At 45.1% G+C, this 27,478-nt stretch overlaps 1 protein-coding gene across 1 annotated transcript in view; it reads left to right on the forward strand.

Moving 5' to 3' along the window:
• The window catches only part of LOC133931462 (zinc finger MIZ domain-containing protein 1-like), a 108,609-nt gene that overhangs the window by 75,909 nt on the left and 5,222 nt on the right, over positions 1 to 27,478 (forward strand). Inside the window, exons 4-17 of the mRNA XM_062378352.1 lie at positions 424 to 537; positions 3,320 to 3,425; positions 23,105 to 23,240; positions 23,632 to 23,746; positions 24,126 to 24,343; positions 24,431 to 24,632; positions 24,991 to 25,266; positions 25,355 to 25,537; positions 25,657 to 25,734; positions 25,829 to 25,997; positions 26,085 to 26,226; positions 26,727 to 26,937; positions 27,047 to 27,152; positions 27,243 to 27,403. Coding sequence (XP_062234336.1) covers positions 424 to 537; positions 3,320 to 3,425; positions 23,105 to 23,240; positions 23,632 to 23,746; positions 24,126 to 24,343; positions 24,431 to 24,632; positions 24,991 to 25,266; positions 25,355 to 25,537; positions 25,657 to 25,734; positions 25,829 to 25,997; positions 26,085 to 26,226; positions 26,727 to 26,937; positions 27,047 to 27,152; positions 27,243 to 27,403 — 2,217 coding nt within the window. The remainder of the gene's footprint in view (positions 1 to 423; positions 538 to 3,319; positions 3,426 to 23,104; positions 23,241 to 23,631; positions 23,747 to 24,125; positions 24,344 to 24,430; positions 24,633 to 24,990; positions 25,267 to 25,354; positions 25,538 to 25,656; positions 25,735 to 25,828; positions 25,998 to 26,084; positions 26,227 to 26,726; positions 26,938 to 27,046; positions 27,153 to 27,242; positions 27,404 to 27,478) is intronic.

Genomic DNA, 27,478 nt, shown 5'->3' on the forward strand with positions numbered 1-27,478 from the left:
ACCGTATCGTCCATAAACTATGAAATGCTCTAAAACATTTATTTTAAGCAGGTGTAAAACTTTGAATTCAAGGAAATTAAAAGGGAGGAGCAAATGTATATTATTATTACTGGTAAGTTTATAATCGCTGTAGTGATGAAATTATTATCTCTAAACTGTTGTTCAACCAGTAAAGCCTCAATTTTATAAATAGAATTGTTTCAACAGTGCTTCTTACTTTATTTATTCATAGATATGTATATTAATTATCGTGCATTTATGCTTACATATGACAAAAAGGAAAGTTTACTATAATACATTATCCACAAATATACAAATTAATAAATAGGTGAAAAATAGACATCTCAGAATATCTCTGTTCTGTTTCTTCGTGAGCTTTGAAAGTTTCCTGACTCTTAATCTTTTCCCTTTTCGTTCCTCCAGCACTTACAAAATCCAGCAAATTTCCAAACAGCAGCCACCGAGCTGCTGGACTGGTGCGGCGACCCCCGAGCCTTCCAGAGACCCTTTGAGCAAAGCCTGATGGGATGCCTAACGGTAAGTTGCCATTCACGACCATCCCTCCCGCCCTCTCCCTCTCCGCAGCATCATACTCACAGGTTCAAGGACAAGGAGACGGCCGCTAAAACAACTGCTGCCGCGGCTCTTTCCGTAACTCCCTCAGGGATACAAGAGAAGTGAAGTTTAGCAGCCTGATCTCCACTGAGGTCACTGGAAAACAAAAAGTATTCCAGTCGGCAGAAACTGCTGCGGTTTAGTCACCTTTTAGAGACTTCGGTTACAGCTTGTGCTGCGGCTCATGAAACAGACTGGAGCTCGAAAAAAAAAAGGACAAGTGCAATAACGTCCTCAAACCACAAAGCAATCAGTGCTCATGACTTTCAAAGCCTTTAATTCCCCAACTGAAATGTCTGGGGCCCTTTGATTAATTGAATAAGTAGTATCCCATGACATTCCAAAAAAAAGTGACTGTTTTCAGATGTGTACTGTAAACAAAGCAAAGAGTTTTCTTTGGGGGGGGGCTGGGCGGGGGTAGTTACTTGAGGAATTTCTCTCCATTTTGATTTTGGGCCAAAAGACAGAGCAGTCAGCCAGCAGCACAGTCAATGGATGTGTCACTCACCTGTCTTAACATGTCCATTGTCATATTGCCTCCAGCAGTAGATAAGAGACACATACAGCTGCTGCCGGGGGGGGATTCGTTGCCCCGCGGAGCAAGCGTGGCAACACCAGGCGCCGGGACCCGAGAGATTTGTGCTCGGGCTCCTCAACACGTCCCCCCAGTGATTGTTTGTGTTACTTCTTTAATGTGCAGCAGCAGGTGACTTCTCCTCCATTCTGCCAATTCAATTTGTTTCCCGCTGTGAAAAACTCGAGGCTTTTCCCTTTTTCATGTAGACGTGAGCCTGAACCGCCCCAACAGGGAGGTCAGAGCGGCTGTGTGTGATTGTGAAATGAACTGGTCTCAGACTTTAACACTTGAACCTGTTGCCTGCATGTTTCTATCTCAGGGCTGCAGCATTAATGGTATCAGAGAGGTTACACTGCAGAAAAATAATATATAAACAACCAGGTATTTTTTCCATCGAGAGATATTTCCTGTGATACCAAATAGAACTGCAAAAATGGCAAATCAGCACACTATAATTTTTATGAATGTTGATTCACTATAATAATAATAATTTGAATTATACTTCTTTCAAAGTTACTTGTCTTGACTTTTCCTAATTAGGTGTTCATTCTATTTGTATGCTAAGCTATGGCTAATAACTTATTAAATATAGATTTACATGAAGTCACATGAAGAAGTCCTATTTACCAAATATTTACCCAAGTTTATCAGCACATTACCTCCTAAATTAAGCCAAATAAAGCTTAATAAGTTGTTGAATAACATTTCTAACATGCTAACTGCATTGATAACAATATCAGTTTTGGCTATACTAGCATTCTGAGTTTGGTCGTGTGCTAATATTAGGCCCAGGTTCAGCCTCTGATAGTGGTTACAGACTTGTTTTAAGGCCAGACAAGGTTTCATAGTGACCAGATTTGTGTGCAAGCTTCATGAGATAAATATAATTTTAGTCATACTTCTTTTTAATTGTCAAAGTTGTGCTTTTTTTTTATGCTGAAAAATGAACAATTACGGTTTCAAAAGGTTGCCGTGCACATTCAGACGATCGGATTTGTCAAATGAATGAGACGTTGAATGTAAAGACACATGTTTGACTCTGCTGGCTGTGCACAATTTAAGTCCTGAAATTAGAACTTTGTGTTGTCCTTAGACTGGATTGACCATTTAGCTAAATATGCCTCACAAGTTTAGATTCTAATTAGGCAGCCTGTACTCGTATATCTTCCTCTTAATGGGGAATTCCTATAAATAAAGGCCAGCTATATACACACTCTGTTTTGGTGTCACGTCAAGACTATACTTACAGAAGATAATGATATGGTGCAGGCAGCCGTGTTCGGCCGTACCACCTCAGGGCTTGTCTTGAACTTCGGAGTATGACAGCAGGATCGCGGCTATGAAAAGCCAGGCAGGCCGAAAAATCTGTTTGTAGCGTGGCTGGTTAGTCCTCCCAGACCTCAGCATGTCCTGAAGGTCAAAACGATTTGAGGGGGGGTTCTCTTTGAGCAGATAATGGCGATGGTAAATCAAAGCAGCGTGCGCCACATAAGGGTGATTTACATCGCCTCGTATGGCATGTGGATGTTTCTCTTAATGTTTCCTCTCAGTGGGCATCAATGCGCTGGAGGCCACGCTTTTCTTCTCATCTTTCTGTCCCAGACTCATATGGAAGTGATCAACTTGTAGCGACTTTGTTCTAAATTTGAAATGGTTGTTGGCCGCTGTCAAACTTTACTTTAATGTTACAGTCAGAAATTGAAAAAAAAGAAGTGATGAGTTCACCGTCCAAATTGTCTTCACCCAACTGAACAAAGTCCTAAAGATCTAAAGGGTTTTTCTATTCTTCAAGGAGACATATATTTTAGCCCCATATTTTAGAGGTTTACTTCCCTCATACTCTGTTGCTGGAGCTCCTCTTTTCAGCCTCTGTCTGAAACACTTGGTTCTAGCTATATGTTATTCTAGTTTACAATCAAATTTAGCCACAAATCCTTAAAGCATAATTTCCTGTAATAATATCCTCATTCAACACTAAATTTAATTTAACTCTTGTCCTTATTATTTTCCTTTAATCTATGAAGTCTTGCCCAGTTTTCATAAAAATATGTGATGTCAGGTACAAATCTTTTGTGCCGTAGTGATTTCAGTGGAATCTGATGCTGTCCTCATTGTCATTGTGTTCAGGTGGTCAGCCGAGTAGCAGCGCAGCAGGGCTACGACTTGGACCTGGGCTACCGGCTCCTGGCTGTGTGCGCTGCCAACAGGGACAAGTTCACTCCAAAATCAGCAGGTAAGACCCTGAGCTTTCTCCACCGCCATCTCAGGCCATCTGGCCGCGCTGGCCCGTCCAGGCTCAAAGTTCCTGTCTTCATTTTTTTGGCAGCTTTTCATGATACCTACCTATCGCCACTAGACTGTAGAAGATCCTGTTGCTCCGGAGAAGCAGACTCAACTGTTTTGGACCGCATGTCAAATGGTCACTGGCATGTTTGAATTCATGTCTTGTATTTGAACTATCTTTGATTGCTCTCTCTAAATGATAAACAGTCCAACTCTATTCTATCTCTATTCTTTTTTGGTTTTCAGCAAAAAATAACAATGCAAAACAAGACCTTCTCCTCTCTCAACATCACCGGACATTAAGCATCACCCTCTGAAATCTGCATAAACTTTCACTTCTTCATGTCACATCTCACGTCCAAACTTGTTCAATGTGAGAATTACATCTATAATTTCTTTCTCCAGAGATTTAGACAAAGGGAGGTCTATACAGCGGAATATTCCATTTGTCACACCCGACCACATCTACTGCATCAGGGATGACGGGTTCCTGTTTCATACGTCTCCGTCATCTCTGTGCACTGCTAGATTATTGGGACAGATGTGGACGAGTAATGTTGTTATCGAGCTAGCGGGAAAAAAGCCTGCTGCGGCGCAGTGAGAATGAAGACGTATGGCCTGTCAGCAGCTCGGAAGATAAGAGGAATATTTTGTGCTCTTTTCCAGTTTTTGATCGGTCGGTCTCCACCTGCATTGGTAACGACCAAAACGGGGGGGTTGGCGCAATTGCTTCTGTTTGCCCGGCCTCTCTCTGCTGAGCAGTCTCTAGTGGACGAGGACACGGAAGTCCGAGTCACATATTGTTTGAATTTGCTCTCGTGTGTGCTTTTCCTGATTTACGGAGTTCATGGGTTTCTATGAGGTTACATTAGCCTTCAAATCATGCCGTGTCAGTCTTGTGTCAGTCTTGTTTCAGCCATGGGAGGGGAATCGTTCTCTTGCCTGCAATTAATTTACACCGCAAAATGTTCTAATTCTACTTAATCCTAAATCAAATCTCAGGCCCTACTTTATGGGCTTAGATAAGATTGCCAATTGATTCCATGTCTGAATAATTTCTTGTAACAATAGTCATTTGGAAAGCGGCAAGTACTCAAGTCTAGGCAGCATCCCAAAGTGCATTTCATGGACAATTATGTACCTGCATATGCATAAATGTTATGAGAGGAGAGGCCTTTAAAGAGAGAGAGAGAGAGAGAGAGAGAGAGAGAGAGGCTCAGTGGAAACCACTGCAGGGGCATTCTCCTGTGAAACTCCCAGAATCTCTCCAGAGTTGAGGAGGTTGTTAAGACGGGGAGAAAGCCCTTCTCTGGAGGCCGAGGGAGATGGCTCTTGAACGACACTCCCACCGGGCCCCAGGGGCACGACCTGCTCCCCGGCATCCAGCAGGGCTGTTGCCGAGCGACGGGGGAAGGGAGCAGGTCACATGATGAGGGCCAGAATGGCGGCAGCAAGTCAGCCATCTAGCACCAGAGAGAGAGAGACAGCTCTGTGTCTGCCGCTCACTGAGGAAAGATCCCAAAACAAATCTGAGATGCTAGAAGTGAATTTGCATAATGCAAATTAAATTGGTTAATATCACAGTTTTCCTGAACATGATTCAAACTGATTCTTCTACTCGGAGAAGAAAGTATTCAATCAAATTCGCTTTTATTTTATCAGTAGAGTGTGAAAGGCTTTTTTATTATTGTGGATACAGACAGAAAGATCATGTTGAACCTTATTATTTGCTCCTTCTCCTTGCTCACAAAGGGGCGGAGGGAGAGCCCTGGTGGTTTGTGAGCGGCGCTGCATGCCACACAGAGGACATGAGGTCAATAGATGAGCGCTAATAAGTAAATCAGATTTGGTGTCCCATTTTAACCAGGCCTTAACTTGCCTTGGCACTGACGCACGGCGCGGCGGAACTACTAAATTTTTGTGTTATGTCATCTGAATTCCTCAGTGGAACACAGGAGAAAAATTGCAGGGGGGCGGTAGCTGATTTGAGCAGGAGGAAATCAATGTTCACAGTCAACTTACGGCTGAAACAGGTTGTAGCTGTTGATGTACAAATTGATTCATCGTGAAATGCCTGCAACAGTTTAAGGTGTTAGTTTGGAAAAAGGCTTAGAACGGCAGAAGAAGTAGACCCTGATCCTAATGAAACCACCAATGTGTATTTTTATCATTATTACCACCCATGGACTTTATCAGTCAGCAAACGTATGTATCTGTGTTTCTGCAAAGTGAGCAGTTTAGCAGTTTTAGGGGTTTGTTGTGCGTAAATGGTGTTGCAGAAAATGCTGAAACAGAAAACTCTACACACCACATTGTGAGTAAGTGAGTTGTACTACTGATCTCTCTTTAATTGATTTACTCAGGGGTTTGGCCAGTTGTAGTCCTCTTGGCTTCTTTCTCTAAGCGGCCCTCGCTGCTCAGCAAGACCTGAGGGGGGTGGGGCATCTGTCTGCCAGTAGTGACCTCTTTGTGAATGAGATTAGCCTGCTCTATTAATCTGAGATTACTTGGGACTGTCTTACCGCAGGGCAGAGCCACGCAAGTACAGAGCATCAAAGCACGGTGATCACACGCCCTGTGAGGATAAACTCAGCTCGGCGCTCTTCCACTAACACCTCTCTCTGTCCATCACAGGGTAAATCACCCTGTAAGGCCTGTTGCCATCAGTGTTGCACCCCTCCTGCTCCAGCAGTGGTTCAGTCTGGTTCTAGAGCATCGACAAAATGCTTGATCATGATTCTTTTACTCCAAGAGGGTCAGAGGAGCACATTCCTAATTGTTTGCGCTTCAGCAAGCTCTTGGAATTCCTCAGCTCCAAAGAGTGAAAGGAAGCACTGACTGATAAAGAGAAGGGCTGGGGTGGGCTGGGGTGGGGGGGTTACCAGTCACAGTTTTTCAGCTCCTCCAGTCGTTCAGTCTCTCGTGGAACAGACGCCTGGTAAACTAACTATTCAACAGATAATGAGTGGGGCTTGGGCTTCCGCTCTGTCAGCCCGGAGTTGTCTACACTTGTTTTACATGTGTGAAACTATTGTCAGATTTAATCAGTAGATGTTGTGGCTTGTGGTGAAGTGTCAACATGCTTAAAAACACATAGGCAACAGTTTGTTGTGCCACGTTTCATTGTGTTTAGTTGTTTTGACAACAGGAGTTTAACTTTTTTTTTGTCGGTTTCTCTATTTTCTGATTAGTTCACGTATGAGGATTTATTTAGATATTCGATAATATTTCTCCCTTTGTGAAACCGATTCGGATACCTGGACTTTCTGAATCTTTCACACTTGTTTGCTACTTACCTTTCCAAACTGAAATCCTACAATTTCAAGCGTGAATGCTCATACTACTCGACCAGAAACCACTTCTTCTTCTCCGGTCTAAAACCAGAACTTGCCAGAGGCAGTAAGGTGCAACTGCTGTTTTTGAAGCAGCAAAGAGGAACAAGCCATTTATTTTGTTAAATAACCTTCCGCGTGATCTCAAAGATGGTGATTAGGTTAAAAAAATTAAATTTTCTAATTTGTTTTAAGTTTAAATACTTTTGTAGTGAACTGGTTGAATTCTTTACGACGCTAAAGTGCAGATATAATACACATTTCCTCTATAAACTGTTGCCTGAAGTGCTGGTCATACACAGCAGCTTTTACTGAGTCCTTCCACTGAAGTGGTGCCGATGACGCAGAGGTCAGATATGTTGCCACTGCGCTGTGGAGAGGTCTCAGATTCTGTTACACAATACACACACACACGCACACACAGACCTGCAGGGCTGTAATTTCTCTTCCCAGAGCTTTCCACACCAAAATGTTTTGTCTCCTCTCTTGAACATATAGTTTAGTTGTGGCTTTACCTAAATAGAGAATAACACATTGAAAAACATTGTTGGTGGTCTGGACCTTGTGTGTGTGTGTGTGAGTGTGTGTGTGTGTGTGTGTGTGTGTCAGCAGTAGTTGGATTCAATTTAAAGACTGTATCTAAGAAATAAAAAAGAATAAGATTCAATCAGATTTCAATAGAGATTTAGAACAGAACGGTTGTGGTTATTATTTCAGTCCAACCATAGAAAGTAGATCCATGTCCTGCATGAACGTTGAGTCTGTATTGAGTCTTGAGTCTGAACCTTTATTGTTGGATACACACAAATCATTGTCAACCTCCAAAATAGATTTTTAAGAATCAAATGAGTTGATATCTGTGTTGATTCCTGCTTGATGTTATAAATCAAAACATTTCCTGGATATGTTTTTTTATTCAAAACCTTTTTAAACCTCTTACAACTCTATAAGCACAATCTGCATGTGAATGTAAAGAATCTGAACCTGTCAGCTCTCTAAAACACCCACAAAAAAGTATCACTGTTGATTCCTTTCTTTAAAATTAGAAAAGAAGGTTTTCTCATGTATGGCAATGTAAAACTTAAAAATCACATATTTTTCAAAGTCAGGCTGCCATGTTTTTATATGCAGTTATATTTATAGTTCCGTGGATCTGAATGAATCTTGGCTGAGGTTCTGACCACAGCTTTAGGAGTTTAAAGGCTCACCACGTTGGTGCTCCTGATTCCTAGAAAGACCGGAGCTGCACCGTGTCCACTTTGGACGATTTCTCTGCTCTACACCATGTAACCACTGCATGTGAAGTCTTAAAGTCTGGTTGCAGAGCTATAACCCCCCCCCCCCCTGCACTCAGCTGATAGTAAATACCAGGAAAGCAAATACAGACAGGAAAGACCAGAGATAAGAGCTCATCTGTCCTTCCTCCTCTGGTTATTAAGTCTGTTGCAGTGGGAGGTGATTGGTGGCATCTTCACTCGCCACATGTGCCTCTGTGATTTACTGGGCAACACAGTCTGATGTTTGCATATTAAAAATCAATTCACATTCCACCTTATGCCTCTAATTAAATGCCTATTGTTGTATTTTAGCCACAGATGAGTTGCATTAATTTAACACCTGAATTGACTCGCGGCTGCGGCTGCGGCTGCTGGTGAGTGTGTTTATTTGCAGATGACAATAGATGCTCCAGATTGCCTCAGGTGGTGTGTGTATACCCACAGTTTACATGTTTTATAGGTGTGTAATTATTTATCCAAAAGCTTTGCTCGGCCTCCTGTGTGCCGATAGACAAACGTGGTCTAATTGGCCCCTCCCTCTCTCCATCCCAGCCCTCCGCCGCGCATCAAGGAGCCACAATACCCCCCCTCCCTCCCTCCCTCCCCTCCCCCGTCCTCCATGCCCCTTAATTACAATGAGTAGTTTGATGGATTAAGTTCGACTGTATGCAAAGACAGGGTTCGAGGGTTGAAATGGCCATTTGATGCTCCCACTTGAGCGGCGTCACACTCCTGCAGGACTCGCTCACCGTACATGTCACAGAACAAATCTAGCTTCTTCTTCTTCTTTTTTTGAATGAATGAATTGATTTGAAGGCTTCCTTTTTTACTCACCGCTCTGGACCCAGGCCAAGATACAGGCTGTCTAGCACATTAGCCCCCCCCCCCCCCCCCCCCCCCCCTCTCTGCAAGTTTGAAATGTGAGCTGCCTGCGTTTTCTCCCCTCCTCTCCTCCCTTCTCCTCCACACCCGTCCCTCCTCTCCCCTCCCCTCTCTCTCTCTCTCTCCCTTCTGGCGAAGTGGCTGTGGCTGCTTCTGTGTGATGTGTGTATTGGGAGAGCAAGCAATGGATCACTAGACAGAAAAAGAAGATACATCAATAACAGCTGCATACATCCGAGGTGAGGAGATAAGCATTTGGTTCTCTCTCGCCCTCTCTCTGCTCTCTCTCTCTATGCCTTTCCTCTCACCCACTCTCTCCCTCTCTCTCCCTCTCTCTCCCTCTCTCTCCCTCTGCTCCCCCCCTACCCCTCACCCCCCAACCCACCCCTCTCTCCGTCTTTTAACCCTTTGCTGCTGCAGAAGCCGGCTCCACAACATTGCTGAATTATTTGTGACTTAGAAACGTACCTTCCTTCCTCTCCCTCTTTGACCACAACTGTGTGTCCTTCCTCCTCTTTTTACACCTCCTCATAGCTCCTGGTGCTGTATGAAGTTTCTTTCTTTCTTTTTTTTTAAACAGCTTATCCCTGTTTTCCCTCTCATTGTCTCTGGGGTATTTGTTGCTTGAGTGCAAAGAAGCCGGTGGCAAGTACAGCAGGAGCCCATTAGCAATGACTCCATCTGTGATTGGTTTTTGCCTGCAAAACAGAGAGAGCAGTCATGAATAATTGATGCGTATTGTGCAGTCAGTCACTGGACACGCAGGGAGAGAGAGAGCAGAGGAAAACGGCGAGAGGAGCTGCTGCCCTGAGACACCGAGGGGATACGAGGGAGGTGGGAGGGAGAGAGGAAGAATGTTAGAGAGAGGAGATGAAGGTGGGAGGGAGAGAGAGAGAGAGAGAGAGACACAGAGAAAGAGCTTTAAAATAGCTGCTGGCTCCGGTCGTGCAGAGATTAAGGCTGCCCTGTAACGCCTTTGTTCTGCTGTTGCAGATTCATGCACAAAAGTGTTTCTCGACACAAGTCCCCCCCCCCCCCCCTTTCCTTTTTTCTTCTGTGAAGTGAAGAGTGAACAACGTGCAAGAACAGTGCCGGAGTTAGTCTGGTTGAAACGCGGGTGGCATTTCAGACACGGAGGGGGGAGTGTGTGCCACAGCGAATAGGTTTGAGCTGCTGTTGGCTGTCAGAAGGAAGAGACAAGAGTTAAAGTGGATTCAGTGACAAGAGGGAAGGTGGCTCTGCTGCTGCTGCTGAGGGGAACTTCATATTATATCCTCCTTGGGGGGTGGGGAGGGCAGACAGGGGGCTGACTCCTGCAGTGGTAGGTGCAGGCGGGCACCCTGCCACGTCTTAAACTAACGCAATGGGGTCTGACAGTATGACGAGTGCCTCGCAGTGCCCCGGCGTGATAGAGCCGCAACAGCTGACTGCTGCATTTGACCCACTTACAGCTCACACAGAAGGGGTCAAAATGGCCTTGATTATCTCTGCGAGTCGTGCTGACCTACTTGAGGCGGCATTTTCCGTGAGACTCTTGGCAGTTTATCGCACCCACTCCCCCTTTAGTGCCACACAGTGCATGCAACCAGCCAGGCTCACTGCAGAGACACGCACAGACTTCCCCCATGTACAAGAACTCACCACTTTCAGTTCCGTGATCCTGTGTTTCTCGTGGTCATCATGTCTTCTTCTGAGGTTTATTTTAAATCTGAGCTACAGATTTAACTGTGGCTGCTCACAAGCACCTGTTCAGTCAATGCTGAGAGTCTATCTGTCTGAATGCATGCTCTCTCATTCACAGCAGTTACATTAGATTTAACAATAATCAGATCATACAGAGTTGGATACATCCATAAAACAAACTGCAGCTCAACCCAGTTCTCGATCCTTCTGCACTTCATAGCTTAGTAAATTAACTCTCCAGCACTCCCCCCATTCAAGCACCCATTATCAGACCATTGTTACGATACAGGCCAACAATGGAGAAGTGCATTATGCTTTTTCTGTGGCTCTGATCCACCATTGATCCCAAGCCTCCTACAGCAAAAGGAGCAAAAGCTACAACCTTTTCAGACCCAGCTTCCAGCAGAAGACTCCTACTGACCTCATAGAGAATCATATTCTGGCATGTTTGCTTCCTTTATTATTCACTTTTACTTCTCTTGTTTTGGGGAATTGCTCTTTTGTCTGCCACAGTCAGTGTGTCCACTGATACAACAATTCATTGCTGCCAGTTTGTCGTGTTCACTTACTTGTCAGACATCTTTAATGGATTTTTTTCTTTTTCACTTGTGAAGTTGTGAAAATGCTTTGACCTTTTTTCTTAATTCATTTTTGAATAAGTCCCAATTCAGAATAATGGAGCAGTTGATGCCATCTGTGAACAAGCAGAACATACAGCCTCTATCCACTCATCTATTAATTACAACACACTCCTCTTTGATGCACCTCTTGTGATATGGCCATTATCATCCAATTAAATCCAAAAGATGACATATGAAAACATCTAACATCTTAAAAAAAAAACATCGTATTTTAAATTGTGATTGTAGTTTTGCAAAGTCTCTATTCACATAGTATACAAGCTGAAAGAGTAATATATCCACTCGATGGATATTCAGAAACTGAATGAGCTGCTTCAGTGGAAGTTGTTATGAAAATGTAGATTAGAAAATGTAGTGAAAGAAAAAATAAAACTTGCATCATGTCCATGTAGTGCTTGAACCAGTTTGTATCAAGTAATGCAATATGAGCTCTGAGCATTTCAATGATCTGAGTTTTAGACCGGTTGATGGATGTTTCTCCTCACATCAGGGGACGCACACGCCTCCACCTACTTGCTTTTCTGAATGAACAACAAGAACAAACAACAGGAATCAAAAGGAGACGTCAGCTCTGTTGTTTGATCTTCATTTAAGATCAATACCGTTGGTGTAAAGTTGAGTTTTCTCCTCAGCTGTAGTGTTGAGCAATGGAAAACCCCTCATTTGATCTGAGAGCGAGTTACCTTCTGCAGAAAGGGAGTAAAGGTCTTTACAGGATCTTTTGTACTTGTGTTGTTCAGACTGAAAACAGTGAAAAGAGGATTTTAGAGATCTGTATATAAAGATGAAGACATCACGGGGGGACCTTGATACCTCAGTGCAAGATGGCAGAGTTCGTATCCATCATATTATATATTGGATAGTTGGAGGAAGTGGAGACGCGGCTTCCAGTCCACGGCTACAACCTACTTACACATCATTTTATTTATTTTTAATAATCAGCAGGCCCCACACAAATAAATTACTGATAATAATTTTGTTTTTTTTAAACATTCTTCATATGAACGCCACCTTGTGTCAGAAAAGACTGCATGTCATTAGCAGCGATGAACAATCCTTAATTTGTCATCATTTTGCACACAAACTATAAAAGGTTTTTGGTTTTGATCCCATTATATCCATGATTTGAGTTCATTTGAGTGTAGTGAAGTTCATTCTCACCTTTTCTTGGTAGTTTTTTGTTTTGGAGTGTGTGAATTGATTTGTAGTTCTCACCCATCCAGTCGCCTCATAAACACGGGAGCAACTCCCCATCAATTGTCTGTTGTCACTCACTCAGTGTCTTAGAAATGTCTGTAAAGTGCAGTAAAATGTAAAATTTGAACCCTACAGAAACCAGCTGCTGCAGGAGGTGTCAGTCTGACTCAGGTACTTGCTGTGTGTCCAAGTGCTGCACAGGAAACTCATGAACACTGGCTGAATCCAACCCAACCATCCTCCATCACGTTCTGTCCTCACACCGAACCCGTGTCGACATGTACTGTGCGTGGAATGACATCAGATGTGCTTCTCAGTTGGTCATTTAGAAAGAAAAACAACCCAACAAAAGAACCAAGCTTACATGGCTGCTGCTGTTGTGTCGTCTGTTTGAGTTTGGCCGTGTGAAGCATGTCACACGTGTCGTATGTCACACGTGTCGTCTCATTGTCCTGCCTGCGGTCATACTTCACGCCGATGTTCTCAGCTGTTCATCGGAGGCATTTTAAGTCTCAAGTTTATACCTCGCTCCCCCTGTCGATTTGCATGGTAACCACTCACCACCACCACCACCACCACCATCTTTTCATTTATGTGAACCAGCAGTTAATAGTAGGAGATGTGGACGTAGCTTATATCGTCATCAGGATAAGGTTGAAACTTCAGATGATCGCTGGAAGGAAAGTGGGACATGAAGCCTAACTGAGATTGTTGCAGATTAGATTTTATTTACAGTTACTACGTGCAAGTATCGGTTTAAATTTTAGAACTTGTAGAAAAAAAGTATGGAATGTAAGATATGTGTTGAGGGATGTTTTTCATCAAAAATCATTGATTTTAAAAACAAAACACCAGCAAATTAGTAGAGATGATAAGAATATATAATAAAAACAAAAACAAAAACACTTCAAAAGATTTTTTCCAGTGATGCAGGATAAAAGAGAATTTACAAATATGAAAACATTAGCAGAAATCCTATTGAAGGCAACAAGCTGATAACAAGAACATTTAAATATACACATCTGCAAACTTATAGGGTGTTTCATGAAGTATGCACAGAAATACTCTGCATAAGGATGATCTCTGCTTGAAGAAGACAAGAAAGTGTCATTGTCTCGATTCCGAGTGTCTATCCTGTGGAGTCTTTTTATTCAGATCCTGATCTGTTGCACATATGGATGAGTCTAATGAGGCTGGAGGGGTGCTGGGACCCGACCCGGGCTCCTCCAGTGTCTCTTTCTACTGTACTTCTAAAGGGAGGCTTTGACGCCAGGCCCACTGTGAGAAGGTCACAGGTGAATCAGCCGCCAGCGTCTGCCGTCGTGACACTTCCTCGGCCCTGCCCAGCACCCTGAGGTGGGCACTGGCGTGGGCACATCTGCTCTGTGGCTAATTAGTATCATCGTAGGCGAGGGCTTAAGGCCGGGCCTTCTTTAATAGCAGCCTGTTGCTCGAGGAAACAGTCTGGCTCCCATAAGCCGCTTCTTCTTCTGCTCATCTGATAATCTGGTTGCCGGAGTGGAGCCGGTTGGCAGAGTGTCAGGAAGCTCAGTGTGGTCAGGTGATGGGGTCATGAGTCAGACACTCTGAAGTCACAGTTTACACACCGATTTATCTTGTCAGAGGTAAAAGAGCTTCGTAGCGAGCAATTATAACGATTCCCCTGCCTACAAGGAGCATCCCTGTGTGTAGTCTCTCTCTTCTCCTTACAAATCACGTGTACTTTACATTCTAGCCGACATCGTACAGTTTGAGATCCCTCTCTTGTGTCATTACATGGGTTTGCACTCGTGTCCATACAGTATGAAAATAAGATGATGTTGAGAAATCCATAATATACATGGCTCATCTAATGATAATTATAGAAAAATATATGTTGTTTTTATGGCACTTTTTATTATTTACATTTAAACGTACAATATGTAACTTTGGCCACTAGGGCACTCTCAATGGCTATCCATTACGAGTGACCAACACAAACAGTGGATGGTAAAACCAGTCAACAAGCTAGCAGTGAGTTTTTTCTTCATCATGCATCGTTTTCCCCAGAAATTGTTTTTATATGACTCGATAAAAGGCGACCAAAATGAAAACGTCCCATTACCTTAAGTACATTTGTTCCTGTAAAGACCTTTACTTCCTTTCGGCAGAAGGTAGCTTGCCCTCAGATCCAAATTATTATCAAGCACTAAAATTATTTTAATTGAAAATTGATAAAAAATCTAAAACATGGTGACATGGTTTAAACGGTTAGCTGTGGTGTTAAACAAGCAGAAACTATGACTGTTTATGTTCTTAAACTTGACCTCGGACACTTTGGCAAAATGGTGCCAGATTTCAGCTCCCGGATTCAGACATGAAGATGTAGGTTTGGAATGAGTGGAGTTCCCAATCCGCTTACTGTAGCAGGGGGGGGCAACGTGCAGTAACAGATTGAAGACTAAATGTTGGTTGGGGGAGATGTTTGGCTTTAATACACAAGGAATTAATTCTCAGCAGGGGGTGAGATGCTATAGATTTCCACCTTTTGTGCTCCACGCCGCCGCTGAACGACATGCTCTGTTTTTAATGAAGAGATTTGTTTGCACGTGCCAGGACAGATTATCTTTAAAAACACTGGCCTGCTTAGAGGCGAGGGCGGGTTCCTGTGAAACCATGACCAAGAAATGACAGCTTGAGTGATGCGATCTGACAAAATCGTCTTGAGACTGTGGCATATATAAAGTGTATCTTGTTCCAGTTGGTATTCAGTAAGTGCCAAGAGAATTTCCACAAAGATACACAAGCTTATCTTCAACTTGAAATCTGGGAACACAGATTTTATTTGAGGATAACTGTCTTTTCTTTGACGTTTTTTTTATTTACTCAGAAATCCTGCAATTTCTTTGTGTGTATACATAGAAATCTGCATCACAAAGTGGTGAGCTCGATGTTTTAATACTGGAGGTATTATGACGGCAGAAGTGGGAAGTTGAGAGGAATAAGGGACGGCTTTCATATCTTTCAGCCGCACAGCGTTTAGAGGTTTTTGGTTTTGCAACAAAGAACGCAGGACGTCAAAAGAGAAACCAAGAAACACTAAAACCTGTAGCGATTTCTTTTTCTCCTTGTGCCTCCACATGGCAACATGGGCTTGTGGTCTCCGTAAAACCTTTCTGGCACGAGTCCAACCGCCTTCCCCCTCCCATTGCTCCTCGCTGGATGGACATGGCACGACATTGTGGCCATGTGGCCAGCAGGAGGCTGTATTTAAGCCGGGGCAGCTCTGAAATGGGCCATAAAACCTAGCCAGCAAGTCTGGCTCCCCATGAGGCAACGGGCCTAAGTACTCATTGACAAGACTCCAACATCACCGACTTCCCAGAGAGAGAGCGAGAGAGAGCGGCAGAGGAAATAATGCAAGAAGAGAAAAAACAGAAGCAGCAGACAAAGATGAGGTGCAGACAGGAGGCTGCTGCCTGGCCCAGATAGACGCTGTGTTTCATAACTGTTAGCGCTAATGCTTTCAGTCCAGACTTTGTAGCTGCTAAATACTTATTTTCATCTACCAATCCAAATTCCTAAAACGCCTCCCTGTCTGTCTATCTGCTGAGCGCATATCTAGGGACCTCTTAAATACCTCACATCTCGACACTAATAAAGCACATTCGGTTTCATTATAAAATATAAAATCTTTTTTGCAGATAAACCAGGTAGGATGAACACAAAGTTTTCTAACTTCACTCAGGCAAACGGTAAGAAAATAATAATTCTCTCCTGGAAGAAAAGACCCAGTCACCTCTGACATAACTGAGAAGTGTGGCTGTAATTAAAAAAGTAAAGGAGCACTGCACTAGTTTGTTTTACTTTTCTTTCAGCTAAACGTACATTTCTCTCAATGGTATCGCAGCTTAATTTCATAGTTATTGGTCAACAGAGAAAATATGTCCGATCTTGAGGCGACACTCGCATGTGGCCACTTCACACGTCCTTCTCACTTCATCAGCTTCTTTGGAAACATCACTCACCCTGAAATATGGCACGAAATGACTCACCTCACATTAAAATCTCAGTAACCGAACTAATGAAGTCAGTTTACACACTCACTTTTACTACACCCAGTTGGCACTTGCTTCCAGGTTGAGGTGACGCAGAGATGAGGGGGGGTGGCCGGCGTGGTACAATGTGCTCCATGTGTTTTGAGGCCGTCCACCTGCGAGCTTCGACCTAATCGACCCGGCTCTGGAGGATCTGTCGCGGACTGGCAGGTCCAGAACCTGTTATAACCTCGAATCACCGCGTGATGGACGAGTCCCTTTTCATTCCATTATCAAATTGGCGTCGATGAATAATTTGTTGCATCTGTGCGAAGACAAAGAGCGGTTTGATGGCTGCCAGGTGGGCACCCATGTGGAGAGTGTGGCTGAGAGCCGCGAGGCAGAGTGGGAGATGATTTACAATCCAGACGATAGTTTACTCGTGCACGGGAGAGTTTGGCATCCGCCGGGCCTTTGTAAGAAATGTCTTAGCAACTGGCTATTACCTCCGCGCACTTGTTGTTTCTTCACCCCTCTCTGTTTGTTGGTTTGTTTGTTTGCAGGATTACGCAAAAACTACTCAACCGATTTCCATGTTGTTTTGTAGAGAGGAGGGGCATGACCCAAGAAAGAAGCCATTCAAATTTGGGGTGACTCGAGGAGTTCTTTTATTTTACGAGATAGGGCGTTTTCTAAAAATTTCAGTTGCTTCTCACAGAACAAGTCATGGATAAGGAAAAAACCCGGATCCAGATTAAACAAATGATCTGGTGAATACATTAAAAGATGTTCCATTGGCGACTATTGGGCCTTGGTGGATTTTTTTTTTGTTTTGTTTTGTTTATATGTTATCTATATATTATGAGGTGAATCCCGTTTTTCTTTTCAGATCCGGGAGGCCCACACAAGTGAGGAATTTGTTGGCTAAAGCTAAATGTGGCTGCTTTGCATGGCCTCTCCAGAGCGTTCGGGTAACCAGGGATACTCGGGCTCCCTACACCCGCTCTTATTTTAATTGACTTTGGCCTGCAGGAGGCTTGTGTCCATTCAAACCTTTCTGGCCACAGAGAGAGAGCGAAAGGGGGGGGGAGAGGGTTGGAGAGTGAATAGCGCTTTCTCAGTAACTAAGGAGTGCGGCCCACTGGAGACGTTCTTGTTAGTTTGCTCATGGTCTTTGTTCTGCTTTCAGCCGCTTCTGGCTAAATGTCTTCAAACAAGCAGCTCGGGGGGGTTGTGATTCTTTTCGACAGGTTAACGGCAAAATATTTTGTTGTTGTGGTTCGGTCTGAACGGGAATAGTCGAGGGAGCGCCGCCCGATAACGTTGGCGTGGTGTGGTGACGGCATGTGCACTGTGTGTTTGCGTGAGCGTTAGAGGCCGAGCCATGTGGGACGATGCCAGGTGGGAGTCCAGTTGACAAGGGAGCAGGTGTCTATTATATAAAGAGCAGCCAGGGAGGGAGAGAGGGAGGTGGACGTAGAGGGGGGAGCAGAGGAGCTCTTGGCATCTGGCTTACCTGCTGCCAGTAAACAGAGAGAAAGCCCATTCATGTCATGTTTTTAAGATTATCCTTTCCCCTCAGTTTGTTCTCACACGCACCGATTCATCATGGCTGAGGTTGCACATCCGTTTTAAAGACTCAGCTTGCCCACGTTACAGAAAAACATTTATTTGATTTCTGCCTCCCCCGCAGTGTAATGGAGGTGAAAGGAGGACTTTTATTTGTCGTGGTCAAAGTATTGATAAATGTATCTTGAAACGGCGCCTCCCTTGCTTTGGATCAGCCTCACAACTCGCTGTCAGGTTTTATTGGGCCCGTTCTGGGGGTGAGATGGATTAATGGTTGACACGGGGGAATAATGGGAGTCTCTGCGTAGATACTTGACGCACCTGTTGTGATATATCACCATCTCAATAACAGACAGATATATCGTTAACTGCCTCATATTCGTAGCAGTTTACATTCTTTCAGTCGGGCTGTTACAGGAGTAACGTTTGGAAAGTTCACCTTGTTTCAGTGGAAGATGATTTAATACTCGATGTGTATTTCTGAATGTGGGAAGACTCCTGGGCCTTGTTTTACTCCTAACTGACCAATCACGGTTCTTCTGGTCAACACCTATAGATCTGACATGAAGTTTTATTACTGAGGAGGTGAAAAACACTTATAGAAGGATGTGCTGGGTGCTGAAACCCCCCCCCCCCCCCCCCCAACACTAAAACCATACAACACCTTTAAAGCACCACTATGTAACTTTCACCGAGCAACAGCGCCCTCTGCAGCCACACGTTGTGATATATCCATTCCGGTCCGTATCTCATTGATTATATGCTCTTCATGTGGACAAAACCCAAATCCTACAAAGCTCTGATTGTGTCGTCCCACTCATGGAACTGCAACACAACTGACTGGTGGATATTACCCACAATCCCCGGCTTCCTGAACCAAATACACCAAACTCTATTAAGAATTCTTGATATTTTCAGTTTCCTCACAAAATATCTGAGATGAACACAGTTTTTTTTTATAATTCTAAGTCTTTTTAACTGATCTACAGTTCAGCATTATTTAAAATGTGACTATCAGATATTTGCACACTTCTCACAGGAGATTGTAACCCAAAGAAAGCAGCACCATTTTCCCTATTCAGTCAGTGTGTCATCAAAACTGCTATTTTCAGGTTGCATAGTGTTGCTTTAAATAAATCAAATTTTGACCGGCACGAATACAAATCTACCCCATTGTATTTTTTGTGTGTAATTGGAATCAACTGACCCTTAAATCATGAGGTCCTGCTATTTTGGGCGAGCGGGAAAGAAATCACCCTTTTTAATCAGCACAGTTTATCTCTGTGCCTCGTGTGTGTGTGTGTGTGTGTGTGTGTGTGTGTGTGTGTGTGTGTGTGTGTGTGTGTGTGTGTGTGTGTGTGTGTGTGTGTGTGTGTGTGTGTGTGTGTGTGTGTGTGTGTGTGTGTGTGTGTGTGTGTGTGTGTGTGTGTGTGTGTGTGTGTGTGTGTGTGTGTGTGTGTGTGCGCGTATGGTGAAAGGTGCGGTGGGGGGAGCATTATCATTGGAAAGCGCATTGAACAACTGTCAGGGATGCAGTCCATGTCATTTGTCATGTCCCCCTGGGCTTTATGACAGAGGGTGAAGCTGGAAGCTGCAGGGCCCAGCCATAACTGAGCCACCCATCTAGTCCCCGCAGATGCATTTACCGCCCTTCGCCATGACTGACCATCAGGCTGTGCAGCTGAGCACCAGAATATCAATATGGCTCAGACTCGGCCGGGCCCCTGGGACCATCCACAAGGCAAACAGAGAGGGCTCCTCTCCTTATGGAGGACAGAGACCAATCGCCACGAGGGAGACCAGTGTAAACAGGGCAGCAAGATGCTCTGCGGCACCAAACGGCACTTTGATTCACTTACTGAGTCGTAGGTGTCGTGATTTGGAAGAGCTACACCCGAGACGCTTAGCTCCGGTTTTGGCTCTTCTCGGGGAGGGACACAGACAAGTCTACTGAAGGGGGAAAGCAGGAGAGGAGAAGCTGTAATCCTTTTGTGTTCGTCATCCACACTGTCCTGGGAGACGTCTGGGTGAGGAGGAGGAGGAGGAGGAGGGACAGACTGTGAGGTGTAACGTGTTGGCTCTTCCTCCTCCTGTCATATGAAACCTGAAGTTTATCCTCCGAGTCAATGACAGAGCGCCTCTCCTCTAAGCAGGTCGGCGCTCAGTGGAGGTGGTAATTTTGTGCGGCGATAAGCCCTTTATCTAATAGCAGAGAAGAAGAATTCCTCCTCAAGTGGCAGCGCCGGGGCCTCCCTCCCTTTATTGCCCCTGTTCTCTCACATTTACAGTTCATATCGACCCTGTTGTTGTTTTCTGTCCCGCGGCTGTTGGTGTCGGCCTCAGCGTGAAGCGAGCACATCGTCCCCCCTTCGCCAGACGTCCTCGCGCTGCCACAGTTTAGAGATAAATTGCGGCGACATGTTTATCAACATAGAAGAAGTGCAAGTTACCCCTTGTTTGAAGAGAATAATGGGACCTAATTGAGCTGTAACGCGCTGGCTGGTCGCCAGGCCCTCGAATGGAGAAAACTCTCTCCATCAGAAGGGGGTCTGGGGAGAGGGAGGGGGCTGCTAAAACACTGCAGGATGCCCCAACATAAATGTGAAACTCTTAAACCTATTATTCATGCTCGGACCCTGTTGTATTTTGTTTAAACCCCAACCCACAAATGTAGGCATCTGTAGGCAACGGGGATGTGTGTGATTTTGTAGGAGAGGAGCACCTGAGAGGCCTCTTCTGTCGAGCAAAAAGCACAGCCGTGGTAAAGTCAGATCAATCCTCCGAAGGAGCAGCAGCACAGCCTGTCTCCTGGAACCTGCTTGCCAAGAAGAGGAGGCGGCGGGGAGAGGGAAAAAAAAGAAAAGAGAGGAAAAGAGAGGGAGCATGAGCGGGTGGGAAGGAGGAAAAACCCAGCTGCCTCTGCGCCTGAGCCCCATGCTGCTTTTTAAAGGAGTGGGAGGGAGAGGGGAGAGGAGAGGGGAGAGGAGAGGGAGACTGCTGGCACCATCTGTACATGTCTTTTGTATTCCAGCCCTCATCTTTACACAGAGCGAGGCTGGTGTGCTCAGTGTTCAGATGAAAAGAGAGGAGGTGCCTTTTGGGGTGCGCTGCTCTGAGAGGGGAAGGTGTGTGTTTGTGTACCCATGCAGACATTTTCTGTTTTGTCCTCGGAAATTTGGCGCACTCGGAGGACACCTCGCGTCCTGTTTATGTTACCACTGTGTGTGTGTGTGTGTGTGTGTGTGTTTGTGTAAGCCAGTGTGGTGTTTTTCCTGACGTGTGTGTGTGTGTCAGTGGGCTCCTGCTCTGTTTGCAGGCACTTATGTGATGTGTGGTCAAATCTCTGGGTTGCCATGTTTGAGATGGGAGTCAGAAGCTTTTGTTTGTTCCTTCCTCCCATCAGCCCCATTAGCCTGATGTCTCCTCTCTCACTGACTCACTCAACCTTTTTCACTCCCTGTCTCTCTCTCTCTCTCTCTCTATCCCCCCCCCTCTGTGTAATATGTGCGGTGGCAGGCCGTCCTTGCATGTGGCAGCAGGGTGGGTGAATCTGCCTGCGAGGACAGCCTGCACTGTCTGCTGTCATATTGACGTGGCTTTTTCTGCACAAACTGCAGCTGAAATCACCCGGCGCTCTGTTTCACCCCGCTCCCTCCCTCCCTCAGACTAGAAGTGCTGTGAATCATAAGAGGAGGTGGCTGCCCCTGCTCTTTGATTGAATCCACATTCCCTTTCTCCTCTGACGCCGCAGAGAGCGGCTGGAACGAGGCGGGGGGGAGCGGAGAGGAAAAGGAAGAGCCGAGTCTTTTGTAGCTGGCACAGTACAAAAACATACACTGCAGATGAAAAGCATCTGATTCGATCAAACGCTGGTCTGTGGTAGCTACCTGACTGAGAGGGAGGCGGGAGGGTGAAAGGGAGGGAAGGGCTGGAGCTCATCTGCAGGACCAGAGTGAACCCTAGTGGCCGACAGCTGCAGTGGCACGCTGGATTGAGGCTCATCTTTTATATCGCAGCATTAAGGGGCCTCCTTTGGGGATTCAGCTATTTATTTCCAAAGTGTCCATCCTATAAAGATTTGTTTGCATATAGATATGTCGACAGGTTTTTTTCCACTTGGCAAATAAATTAACTTTTATGGCAAAGCATCTTACAGGTTATTGACTGCTTTTTATTTTACATGGTGGGAGGAAGTTGTTTATCAGGGCAAACTCCTGCTTACTGTGGTAAACTCCTCGCTCAGCGGTTAATGTTGTCGCTGCTTTACGTCCAAGTCCACTGACGAGAATGGGCGGAGAGAATGTTTATGGATCGATTACTGGACAAATGAATAGTTGAAAGTAGAACGACTGCATCCAACAGGGAAACACCACAAACTACAATATTCTGATCAGTTAACTCTTAAAGTAGAATCATACAGCGCAAGAACTGGTTGTTTAAAAGATAAAAGAGGCATCAAGTGCATTTTTCATTCTTTTTTCATTTTGAATCATTGACAGATGTTTTCCTGCTGTTATCACTTGACATTACCTCATTGTATCATGTCACTGTCTCAGACTCTCATTTCACTCTGCCAGTGGGAATCATCCCATCATTTGCCAGTTAATAACCATGACTTTATTCAGTCACTGAAAAGTGATGAACATAACAATAAATAGTTGTATTGCTCTATATTACATATGTATATAATTACTTTATATTCCAGTATTTCTAGTAGTATGATTTATTCTTATTTTATTTATTGTATTCTTATCTCATAATGAAACTGACAGTGACCACACATGCATATAGTGTGGGTGTAAGTTATATATTTAACCTCTTGTTAAATTTGAAAAGTTCTTTTAGTCAGGTCCTTGCTTTTCAATTTAATTTCCAGTTTACCCCAGAAGCTTCTGCTCCTTAGTCCCACCTCCCTCCTGCTTTCACTCTGTCACTTTGTGCAGTGCTTTGCAGAGGAGGGCTGTTTCCTCGGCAGCTCAATCCCTCTGGAGTCCGACAGCACTGATTGACTCGTCCTCTTCTCTCTCCCCAGCTCTCCTGTCCTCGTGGTGTGAGGAACTCGGACGCCTCCTCCTCCTCCGTCACCAGAAGAACAGGCAGAACGAGCCTCCGGGAAAAGTGCCCATGCAGCCCCCCATGAGCTCCATGAAGCACGGCCTCTCGCACGGGTCAGTGTTCACACTGCTGCACTTTTTGGCATGTGTGCGAGGTGTGTTTGTGTGCGTGTTGGGTGTGTGAACAGACAGACTGGGCCCTCGGGGAAAGCCCTCGCTCTCCACATGAAGCTCAGTGTTCCTCATGGATCAGTGGCCAGACTAACTGCTTGTAGCACAGTCAGTGGGGAACAAACAGATCCTCCCAGACCCGAGTATGTGTTGTCAATAATTACAACACAGTGTACCAAGCATGTGCTTTTTATTATATAATCCTTTTGTCTTTCCATATGATCCAGGAAATGCACATGTACTTACTACCGCTGTGCTGCACAGATATTGGTCCATTGGCACAGGTCACATTTTGTTTTGCCTACATGACACGTTTTTTCTCTGTCCCCTGCAGAGATGGGTCTTTTCCCTACGACTCCGTTCCCTGGCAGCAGAACTCCAATCAGCCTCCAGGGTCGTTGTCTGTGGTGACCACCGTCTGGGGCGTGACCAACACCTCGCAGAGCCAGGTGAGATCCCCCCCACCCACCACCTGTACGAGGAACTCAACGGGCATCTGAGTGGACTGTGTGTCACAGAATTGTATTTCTTGAGTTTTAAAGTTTTGCTGCAGAAGGCTGACATCACCGGGAGGCAGTTGAATAAGGGTCACATTTTATTTCCCCCCAGGATATTTGATTAAGCAATGGAAAGTTAATATAACTCAAAACTGATATAACCCAATGCATACATTCAAATACCAGTGGTGTCATTTGATTCCCACAACTCTGTGTTTTTAACTGCTGTAAACTTTTCCACAATGTGCTGAATTAAAGGAGTTTTTAAGTTTGCCAGGAGGATATATCATCTCCTGGTGACTCTCGTTCATCATGTCTCTGTGTCCAACAGGTGTTGGGGAATCCCATGGCCGGCAACAACAATCCAATGAACCCCGGGGGAAACCCTATGGGCTCGGGGATGTCTGGTAACAACCAGGGGATGAACTCACCTCAGTTCCCCGGTCCTCAGCAGCAGTTCCCCAACAAAGGCAACTCCAACCAGGGCTACATGCAGCAGGGCATGTATGGACGACCCAACTACCCGGGAGGAGGAGGCTTCAGTGGAAAGTAAGTGGACAGTGGACTAGTGTTAGATAATTCTATGAATAAAATACATTCCAAAGAACTAATTACAATTGTTGCCTCTTTACATAGTTACCCTGGAGGGCCCAATGCTGGACCTGGTGGAATGGGCATGCCTCAACACTCCCGTCCTCAATCAGACTTCACCCAGCCGGCCGCTGCAGCCGCCGCCGCTGCAGTAGCTGCAGCCGCCGCCACCGCAACAGCCACCGCAACGGCAACTGTAGCTGCCATGCAGGAAACCCAGAACAAGGACATGAACCAATATGGGCCGGTAAGAAAACTGTCAACACCTCTGTGATAGTGTTTGTATCTAACTGCATCTGTGTGCACGTCACACGTTAGTAAGTCTGTTTTTCGCCTAATAGACCTTTTTTATTAACCATCATGTCAATAATAGCAATAGCACTAAAGTAGGGAGCTGAGAGAAGTGGGTTCATGCTCATTGTTGAACAAGGCTAAATCAATGTGAAGGGGGAATAATACGCTCAAGTAGTAATGAAGCCAAATAACATATTTAACTAAAACAAGAGCGAACAGGCTCAAATGTTTGAACACGTTTGTCTTTTGCTAGTTTCTTGTTTTTTGGTTTTGCCTCAGTGATGGTTAATTGAATCGATCTTGTCTTCCAGATGAGTTCCTCTTTCCAGATGGGACCAAACCAGGCGTACAACAGCCAGTTCATGAACCAGCCAGGACCCCGTGGTCCTCCGTCCCTCCCTGGGAACATGGGCACAGGCATGAGTGGATCCAACATGAGTGGGTCCCCCATGGGAATGAACCAGCCCAGGGTTCAAGGCGTGGGACCTTTCGTGGCCCACGGCCAAAGGATGCCCCAGCAAGGTTATGCAGGACCTCGGCCTCAGACCATGGGTATGCAGGGCATGAAAAGGCCGTACCCAGGGGAGGTGAGTGGATATGAATTCAACATTTCCCATTATAAGATTTAGCTCCTTTGCTGCATGTTGAATATGTTTGTCACCTCTGCATGCACAGCCAAGCTATGGAGGACAGCAGTATGGACCAAACGGCCAGTTCCCTAGCCAGCAGGGGCAATACCCCCCACCCAACGCCTCCAGACCGCTGCCGTCCCCCAACTACCCCGGCCAAAGGATGCCAGGGCAGCAGCTACAGGGCCAATACCCGCCACCCAGCGGTGCCATGGGCCAGTACTACAAGGTGCAGTAGGATTTTTACCTGTGGTTGTTTAGCATGGTCTTAGCAGCAGTATGGTAATAATAATTATGGTTGATTTGATCAAGAAAATAATGTGATGATTTTGTTTTATGAAATTGCAGCAAGAGCCACCGTTTAATGGCCAAACAAATAACTTCTCTGGAAGTGGTTATCAGTACAGCCAGGGGAATGTGAACGGGGTAAGTCCAATTCTGTACCAGTTTTGTTTGATCACATTATTCTACTCTTGGTTGTGTTAAAGTTTGATTTACTAATCGATTGTTTTCTCTATAGCCGCCCAGACCGGTGGGTAACTACCCTCACTCTCCAGTGCCAGGCAACCCCACCCCTCCGATGACACCAGGAAGCAACATCCCTCCGTACCTGTCGCCAAACCAGGATGTGAAGCCCCCCTTCCCTCCTGACATCAAACCAAATATCACCGCTCTCCCTCCACCCCAAGGTCAGTAACTAAAAGACCTAGAATCTAGAAAAACATGGTCACTAATTTGTGACTATTCACTGTAACATTTTTTTCCACCCCAAACAGCCAACCACAATGAGGAGCTGCGCCTAACGTTCCCTGTGCGAGACGGTGTCGTCCTAGAGCCTTTCAGGCTAGAGCATAACCTGGCTGTCAGCAACCACGTCTTCCACTTACGGCCCTCCGTAGCCCAGACGCTCATGTGGAGGTAAAACAATAACCACTGAATCAATGTTAAGTTTATTTTTAGAACCACCTGTGAGAGCTTCATAAAACAGTAATTTTCCTTGTCCCTATTCCAGTGGCCTCCTTTTGACCACTGCAGTTTTGGGTCTTTTATGTATCTTGTAACTGTTGAGGTTTATCATTGTAAAGAAGTAGCTCAGCTAGAACATGAAAGAGCTGTACCAGGAACCCAAACAGTAGTTTTCAGTCAAATGTACAAAAAGTTAAGTAATATCCCCTGTAATCCCACAGGGCAATGTTGTAGGGTCCATACTATTTTCATATAAAACTGTTATTTTTCAAATTAACCATATGCATATATTGGGAATATGTTAGTGTATTAGCATATATCAGTGGTATTTTTCACACAGTGACAGAAGATTTGTCTATTCAAGACTTGGAGGAAATCCTAACTGGATTGCTGCTGTTTTCCTTTATGTGCCACAGACTTACACTGACACCCCTTTGCTTGCTTTTCTCCAGATCAGACCTGGAGCTGCAGTTCAAGTGCTATCATCACGAAGACCGTCAAATGAACACCAACTGGCCGGCGTCGGTCCAGGTCAGCGTCAACGCCACACCGCTCACCATCGAGAGGGGCGACAACAAGACCTCCCACAAACCCCTGCACTTGAAACACGTATGCCATCCGGGGAGGAACACGATCCAGATCACAGTCACCGCCTGCTGCTGTGTGAGTACACACATCAACCAATATGAAGAGGTTTCTACAAATTCTGACGCACAACTCACACGACTCAAGTTGTTGTTTGTCATAGTAACAGTGATGTTTCCTTCCACAGTCGCACTTGTTTGTGCTGCAGCTGGTCCACAGGCCCTCGGTCCGCTCTGTCCTCCAGGGCTTACTGAAGAAGAGGCTCCTGCCTGCAGAGCACTGCATCACCAAAGGTATTCACATACGGACGCATGTTACTCCCTAAAGTCCCGATCGTTCTCAGAGTTCCCGCTGACACACGTTTCTCTCCTCTTGCTTTGTAGTTAAGAGGAACTTCAGTAGTGTAGCAGCATCATCGGGCAATGCCCCGCTCAACGGTGAGGACGGCGTCGAGCAGACGGCCATCAAGGTTTCCCTCAAATGTCCGATCACCTTCCGGCGAATACAACTTCCAGCGAGAGGCCACGACTGCAAACACGTTCAAGTAAGCTTACACACTCATGCACAAGCCGATGCCTATAGGGAGCACTATTTTTAATTTGTATTATTAAAAAATGAC

This window comes from Platichthys flesus, chromosome 20 (assembly GCF_949316205.1).
Source record: "Platichthys flesus chromosome 20, fPlaFle2.1, whole genome shotgun sequence".
NCBI classification, from domain to species: domain Eukaryota; kingdom Metazoa; phylum Chordata; class Actinopteri; order Pleuronectiformes; family Pleuronectidae; genus Platichthys; species Platichthys flesus.